The sequence below is a fragment of the Harpia harpyja genome, chromosome 22 (genome assembly GCF_026419915.1).
Source record: "Harpia harpyja isolate bHarHar1 chromosome 22, bHarHar1 primary haplotype, whole genome shotgun sequence".
Classification (NCBI taxonomy): domain Eukaryota; kingdom Metazoa; phylum Chordata; class Aves; order Accipitriformes; family Accipitridae; genus Harpia; species Harpia harpyja.
In genome coordinates, this window is record NC_068961.1 from 21,585,530 (window position 1) to 21,594,236 (window position 8,707).

Consider the following 8,707-nt stretch of genomic DNA (forward strand, 5'->3'; position numbering starts at 1 on the left):
TAAAGCATCTTTGTAGTCAGTAATCTGGAGAAGGTTCCTTCCATTTGCATACCTACCCACATTTTACTTCTGGAATAATAATTATTTTGTAAATCAAATAACTAAATTAGAAGAAGGTTCTTTCTATACTTTGCTTATGTTTTTAGAAGACTCCCTAAAGACAAAGTAGTCTCGAGAAACTTGTTTTTAATGTCTGGAAGCGGACAGCTTTTGGTAACACCCAGCTGACTAAGAAAACAGTTGAGTTTGTACCTACTTTCTGCAACCCCTTTTCCTTTCCACTGACGTAAACAGTGATGGTCACAACTTGAACTGGGGGGATTTTGTGTTGGGTTTTCTAACCAGTTCTGTCTCTTGTGGTTTGCTGGTCAGAAGAGCTACAGCTGCAAAGTCCTAAGAAAAGGAGGTGGTATTGGATTGGGGAGTACTCCCTTTATTGCTTCTGCAATACCTTATGTGTCGCTATTGCATAGCTTTTTTCTTCCATTAAAACCCATTCTGAATAATCTTTCTATGGTATTGTTTTGTGTTGTTTAAAACATAGATATGATTTTTTTTTTTTTTGCAGCTTTTATTGACTTTCTTTCATTTTTCTTTTCAGAGTGAAGGAGTTAGTTTTCTCACCATGACCTCAAACAACAGAGTACAACATTCAAAGAAGCTGCTCGGCATATACCTTTTTGTTTTGGTTTGGTTTTTTTGTTGTTGGGGGGTTTTTTTGTAACTGAAGCTGCTTAAGGTTTACTTTTTGTTGTTGTTATTGTTGGTCCGGACAGTTACTTAACTGTTGTGGACTAAACTGTGCAACAAATCTGGGAGGAAGGGAAAGCAACCTGCCTAACTCATTCCCTGTCCATGGCATCTACGGTATCGTTTTGCTGCTGTTTCGACAGAAGTTGGAGATGCTCTTTAAATCGTAGGAACTTTTCTGCCGGCCTCTTTAACTAACGGCCAATGCCTTCATTTTCTTTTTCTGCAAAGACAAACTGTATTTATTCTTCATCATATTAGGGGATTCTGTAACACCCGCTGAAGCAGTAAGATCTGGTATTTACTGGCGTAATTTCAAGCCTACTACAGTACTACCTCAGTTCAAAGTAAAGCCGGATTTGCGGTGTTGGTGTACGACAGGACCTCCTTTATCTCTATGCTGAGTCTCTCTCAAGAACGGTCGTCAGCCTTACTGAACTTGCAACGCGTACAGCTGCTGCTGCTGGGTTGTGAATCACTAGCCGCAGGGTTTACTTCTCAGACAAAGCCTAACCAGGGCACTGAAAAGTCTAAAATGGGATGAAACTCTGTGAATCGGACTTGGACAGAGGATTCAGAGTAGTTAAGAAATATAAAATGTGTAACTGAAGCAACGTGAGTTAAAAACATCAAACTGTATTGGGGGTATCTCTCTGTACCTTTGACACACTTGTTTAATCCTCTCTATGTAGGTGTTTATGTAGGTACTTCAGATTGCAAAAGCCTTTTCTCCTATTTACAAGCTCACTTTTGTCAGCTAACTCTGTTCTTAGCTGCGTTTCTTGTAACCAAAAATCCACGTAGGCATGCTAGGAATGCAGGGATGATAATAGGTATCGGGCAGATTTAAGCGCTAATATTAACACAGTATTATCTTGCCATCTAGAAAGTCCTGATGTTTGCCTTTTACCAGGAAAGCACCATTGCAGCTGCAGGCATTATTACAGGGAAGAAGAACCATTGCAGTCACTTATCCTGAGTTCTTTTCAAGGCTACCCGTGCATCACATTTCCAGTAGCCTGAAAATCCGAGTGATGTGGCGGCTACCGTCACAAATGTCACGTACAACTGTTGCACCAGACTAGCGGAATGTCATGCCACCTTGTTTCTCCTTCGATAAATTTGTTGAAGAGTTCGTATACATTTTAAGGGTACCTCCCCAGTGCCTGCTCTGATAGACATGTAAGTATTACTAAGTTATTTGAGTTACATGAGACTTTTTTTTCTTTTTTTAAATCATTGTGCTAGGTGGAACCTGTACTTCACTATTAACAATGCATTATCTTTTGGGATTTTTTTTTCTGAGGAAGACGAGAGTCAATGTCTTACAAATATAATGAATGGCAATGCGGTCTTCCTGCTTACGTGCTGAATTTTTAGAACTGAGGATTGTATTACAAGACAAAGATGAATGTAAACTAATTCCTTCCCTACCCCATGACACAGGTTATTTTTCAGTGTAATTTTTGGGGTCTGAAATCACAGCAATGCATAGTCTAATACAATATTAGATCTAAAATCATTTTAAATATCTGATCTATCTGTTTGAGGGTTTTTTTTTTTAAATAACAATACTATAAATGGTTCTAAGACATTCTAAAATGCTGCTCATTCAAGTCTGGAACTAAAAAAAACAAATACCTTTGACATTTTCTGTCTGAACCTCCCCATAGCACTGAGTGTGGTACCTGCTGAATTCAATGTTTTGAACTTCTATTTGGAAGTAGCCCTCTGTACCAATTAAGAAATCATGCCACTAAAACAAATAGCTAAAATGCATACAGCAACTTCAAAACAAAAACTTGACAATATAGTCAATTCTTCTCTATCCTGTATATTTCACAAAGGCATATGCAATACTTACATTCTTAATTTAGTTTACAGAATGGAACCAAAATGTATAAATGTTATGTTTGCTAAAACTTCACAATGTATATTGGGTCTTTGTACATTTTGCCTGACTTACCTTAAATTTAAAATATTTTTTGCTATATAACCTTAACAGTTATTAAGCAGCGTTTTCTTTTTGGGTACGTATTGTTTCTGGATATCAAGATGTTAAATATATTTCTTGCTATTGTGATATGACAAGAGACTTAACTTATCTTGCTGTGTCTTCCAATGTACACGCTGTATATAAGGATAAATGTGATGCTGCTGGAGACCAGAATAAATGGAACTAGAGTAGTGTATTGTATTTAGTCTGTATTGATCATGGATGCTCTCCTTAATAGCCATATGCAATAAAATACATTATTTATGAAAGGAGTAAAGTATTTGTGTGCCTGTGTTCTCTAGGGGTGGGGTGGTTTTTCTGGTTGTTTACATAAAATCAGTTTATTCTCTTTTAAATGGAAACACACTTTTGCTGAATAAATCTTAGTGCTCTGCACATACTTCCTGCATTCCTTTTAATGCGTAGAACACTCCTGAAAATCATTAAATCATTTTAAATCTTGTTTAAGACTAAAAAGATTAGTATCAGAAAGGCAAAGTTTGTGTACTTGAGGAAATAAGTAGGAGCAGAACTTGGTCTTAATTTTCTAATTCTGGTTTTAAGAGTGAGTGGGAGACTATGGGAGTCCTCCTGGCGGCCTGTTTAGTGGGAGCAGGCTTGCCCTATGCATGCTGTGTGGTCACTTACAGTGGTACGAGGTGAACGGGAGCCCAATGCTCTGTGCAGCAGAAGCATTCCCAAATTCTCCAGTTCCGAGTGCCCCTGGAGACCACTATAAAAGGCATCATCTTCCAATAGCTTCTAAATAATGAACATGGGACAAGGAAGTTGCCGCCTTCAACACCGTCCATCTTGCTTTCTGTTTTCAGAGAGGATGGGAAGAAGAAAGATTTCAGGTCTTTGCTACGCTAATTCTGAACTCATTTGTGAGTACTCTGAGTGAGGAAATGCAGCTTGGAGTCTGGTCTTGGGAGAGCCATTGCTGAATAGTGCGAAGGGAACAGATTTGGTCAGAGATGCAAGCCCTCATGCTCCGTGGGAGGCAAATCACCTACCAAATCTTTCAGTGTATTTCTACTGTTTCAGTTGTTCCCAGATGGCTTTTCCACCTTGAGGAACTTCAGCCAGCTCTTGCAGAGACATCAAGTACTGCAACGCTCACCTGACTTGCAACTGGCTTTTCCTGGGGGACAAGAGTCTCTGAAAGGGTCTGCAAACAGAGATTATATTTAATGAATGGGGTTTTTGCTTTTTAGGAGCCCTATATATTTAACTTACAGTTGATGATAGATATTTCTTACTTAAGGGTACAATTTGTGACATTTAGTGGGAATCTGACTTCTGAAGACAGGACTTCTCTGAAGTATCTCAGTGGTCTACCAAAATAACAGGGACAAAAAATGTCACCATTCACTTTTGAAAATGTACATCCCTCTTCGTTTTTTTTTTTTTTTTGTCTTTTATTTATTATTGTGATTTGTCCAATCTATATATAAGACTAAAAATACGCTTTACAATGTTCAGGCTAGGGATGGGGAAACTATGGCCTGTGGGATGGATGTGACACATAACATTGCTTCATATGAGCCATGGCCTCACAATTTTTTTCATATTATTAGGCAATATGGTGTCTTGTGGGGAATGTGTGGCTGCCAAAAGTTTTTTGAAAAGTCTACTTGATCCTCAGTATTTCTTTACAGGGCCTCTTTGCATCTTCTGTCTTCCCCTCTGCTTAAAGTGAACAATCATAAAAAATGCATCAGTAAGTGCTAAACTGAATGTAGAAGGTCTGTCTAGAAGGCGAGGAGCACTACTGCCAAAATACTAGCTCTTACACAAGGAAGAGGATATAAACATCAGGCTGTATTTATGTATTGTAAATGGAGGAGGCAAAAGATGGAATTAGAGACACCTTGAAACATCCATTAATATGAATACGGGAGGATCTAGATAAAGGAACAGGATTCCCTTACTTGGAAACGTGCTTGCTGCAGATCGACCAGTCAAATGGAACTCCCACATTTGACAGGAATTAAACATTAATATATTATTCTGTCTCAACCTTTGAAATTTCTGCTACTGCTCCTAAAAATAGTTTTTCTTGTCATTAAGTAAGGATCCTGTCTGAAAATGTGGGTGTACCCAACAAAGCAGTTATTACTTCCCCATTCATTCCTTAGCCTGAGTAAGCTGCATTGCAGAGGTGAACATCCAGGCCCACCATTCTACCTCAGACAAACTCTGACGTGGAAATTCCACCCAAGCAAAAGGGTCCAGACTTAGATCTTGTAATATCATTTAGATTTTCCCCAAAAAAGTGAACTGAAGTGTACCCTTAATTTAAAATACCAGATCAAATTATGAAACTGGTGTATAAAGGGATGAATTTACTACATCTCCACTACAATATTTTTCTGTGAAAAGTCTGACCTTAAAACACTAGAGTTAACATATGCTCCTAATTCCTTTAAAAAGTTTCCTTTCACCCAGGCATAATGGCTTTTCAGACAAATTTGTACACTAAATGACTGTGGAAAGGTCTCCCAGGTATCCCCTATGAGGTCTCCAAGGAATAGTCTAAATTTGTGGTGCTGCAATACATTACGACCCTATTTGAGAGGGCAGTTACTCCCGGAAAAAAAAAATGGTAATTTCTGTACCATTGGCCTTTTACTGGCAATTGACCTGATTTAGATGCAGATGTTGAAGAGAAAGGAACTGGTGAGACTGGTTATGCTCAATTAAAACTCAAGATCATTTGCTCAAGTGCTCTTACCCAACTGCAGATGAAACTCCTTATTCAACACGATGAATCAAAAAAACCAAAGCAACGCCAGGATCGACTTCTCTGACAGTTGTGGACGGTATCATTTCGTATCAGGAGACATGAATGCTTTCCACGTATCGGGAGAGGAGCCATTCGGCGTGTTGCAGAAGCCTGGCAGCTCCGCCGGCCGAGGATGCTCAGGGCAGAGCTGGTCCTCCACGTGGGTCTCCCACCGCTCCTCGGGCGTTGGGGGCGAAGCTGGCTGGCGTGACGAAGCAGCCTGTTCTCAGCAAACCTTTTGGGCAAGTGTTGCCATCCTGCAAAAGGACCAGAAAGTGCAACGGGGTGGGGGGGGGTGTATTATGCCATTACTTCAGCTGTGTGATAAACCTGGGTGAAGCTGTCATGGTTCACGTAAATGTGTATATACTTAAACAGGCTGCAGAGATAGGGGAGAAATAAGGGATAATGCAACTACGCTGCCATATCTATCGTTTTACTTAATCTGACCCAGAGGTAACTGTGAGGTGTTTACCCCTTTCCCTATGGAACAGTGATTACCTCAAATTACCTTGCACTGGCCATGGGATCAGTGCATAAACACAGAGACTGGAAAGTAAGTTCTCACTGAACTCCCCCTTAGCAGGGTCACCCGGATCACCTACAACATACCCACCGATTGCCCTTTTACTGCTGCCAATTTGCAGTCTAAATATCACAAGCTGTCGCGCAAAGATAAACCCTGGGGCCCCGGTCTCAGCGGCTGCAGATTAGGAATATGCCACCATCACATTCATGGTGATTTACTGCAGCTGAACCTCTGACTCAGAGTCATTTGGGAGGTTGTGTATATATTTTTTGATATTTTGTTTTTTAAAACTTATGTCCTCTGAAGGCTTTTCTGTGTTGTGGTATAAGATTGCCTGTCGTGGTTTAACCACAGCCAGCAATGAAGCACCACACAGCCGCTCACTCACTTCCCCCCTCCCTGGTGGGATGGGGAGAGAATCAAAAACAAGTAAAACTCATGGGTTGAGATAGGAACAGTTTAATAATTGAAATAAAACATATAACATAATAATATAACAAAAAGAGAGAGGAATAACACCCAAGAAAAGACAAGTGATGCACAATGCAATTGCTCACCACCCGCTGATCGATGCCTGAGCAGTGATCGGCCCCTCCCAGCCAACTCCCCCCAGTTTATATGCTGAGCACAACGTCCTATGGTACGGAATATCCCTTTGGCTAGTTCAGGTCAGCTCTCCTGGCTTCTTGTACACCTCCTTGCTGGCAGAGCATGGGAAACTGAAAAATCCTTAACTTGGGATAAGAGCTACTTAGCAACAACTAAAATATCAGTGTGTTATCAACATTATTCTCACACTGAATCCAAAACACACTGTACCAGCTACTAGGAAGAAAATTTACTCTATCCCAGCCAAAACCAGGACACTGTGTTTGAGTAGTACCTCAAGAAATGTAATTATAGTCAGTTATTTATCATTTCTATCAAGCTGTTCTATATAAATATCTTGATTCTTAAGTGGGATACATGAAGAACGGGTTGTTTTTTTTCTAGAATGCCAAACTTCACAGTGACTGCCCATTTTCTCAAGGCTAAACTGCTTTTAAATGACATATTTTTTGTTCCTGTACAATATGTCAATGCAAGCAGAGAGGAATTTTCACGGCTAGTCTGTGCCTTTAGTCAATAAATCAATAAAGCAATCCAATATTAATTTCAGCTGCAGATAAATGAATGTTTCCCTAAGGGTTTCAGAAGAGTAAAGGTTAAAATTTAATCTTATTTATCTAAAGAACAAATATTGAAGTATTTCTACTTTGAGCAGAGTCTTTTCTTAGTAACAGATTTGACAAAAGAGGAATAATATTTTCCTTCTCTGCCTTTGATGCAGCATGATTAATATCCCAGTGCTGGATTCTGTGTTATTTTAATCAAATAATGGTTTTACTATTTCACACAAAATACTTGGACAACATAAACATTTCATTACTTTATTGACTTTGTCTGTATTTCGCAGAAGGTAACAGACCCCAGGATTTTTCTGTTCTAAAGGAATAAAGAAAATGAGATTTCTAATCAAGCAGCTGTAGTCCCATGCCTTCAAAACCAGAAAAGCCATACTGCAAAGAAATTCAAGACAGTGTAATTTCATTTTGGAAACCTGCTCCTTTGTTGTTTAACAAGTACGCTTGTTACGTGATGTACCTGGAGAACTCCATTGCTGGGTTGTATCTGTGATCTTGGCTCTTCATTTACAGACGTGCAGATTAGGAGAAACATCCAGGGGTCATGGTCAGAAGAACCTCATTTATGTTTGGACTTGCCTTTACACTCTCCAGCCGTTGAACTGCCTGTCCTGTGACAAATTGTAAGCTCCAGCAATTCTGTCATTTTACACTGTGATTGTCCTCAATTTGATGTCTAAAGCAGTGATGTACCTTTTTGGTGCGTGAGGTGCATCATCGCTCTGTGGGTGAAGTTCTCCCAGGCCGTTCAGGGAAATGCTCTGGTTCTCCCCTTCCACAGATGCAGTGCTCCATTTTTATCAAGGGATACTGTGATAAAGGCCTAATTATAATTGCTACTGCACAAGAAATCTCACATTTTGTGTGCATTCAAATATAGGTTGACAGATGTCAGTGTACCAACTGACATGTATTTGGAGGATGTTGTTTGGTTGCTTGCTTTGTTTTGCTAATGAGTGGGTGACTGATTTCACTTGTCCTCTAGCACAGAAGATCCACCAGGCAAAAATCTATTGCCCCCTGAATGAAAACAGAAGTTTCAACCGGACCTCCAACTTTTGTCAGCCACCAGACTTCACTTTCCTGCCTGAGAGCCTGAACTGCTGGCTGTGTGCCTGTCTGAGCGCATCCATTTAAATCGTCACGTTAATCCGTGTGACTGAGACGTAGGGAGGACGAGGGCTCTGCAAAGCTCTTCTTGAACCTTGGTCTCACTGCATTAATCTGCAAGGTGGCTCTGGAAGATGACTGACTCGAGGAAAAGAGAAGTGAGACTTTTCATACTTCATTTTGCATTTCAGGTTTTTCAGGAGCCTTTCAAGGGAAGAAATAAAAACGTCCAGCTAAGCACAGAGCGGCGTGCACCTTTATACGGAAACACCGTAGCCTTTACGGTGGTGGGTACAGAAGCAGTGTAGAAATGGATGCCGGCCACTGGGACAGGGTGAGCTAATGGGACA

General features: G+C 40.2%; 1 protein-coding gene across 1 annotated transcript in view; it reads left to right on the forward strand.

The window, feature by feature from the left end:
- IRS2 (insulin receptor substrate 2) overlaps positions 1 to 3,023 on the forward strand; it is a 31,197-nt gene extending 28,174 nt beyond the window's left edge. Inside the window, exon 2 of the mRNA XM_052773906.1 lies at positions 602 to 3,023. Coding sequence (XP_052629866.1) covers positions 602 to 606 — 5 coding nt within the window. The 3' untranslated portion in view covers positions 607 to 3,023. The remainder of the gene's footprint in view (positions 1 to 601) is intronic.
- Positions 3,024 to 8,707: the final 5,684 nt, after the last annotated feature.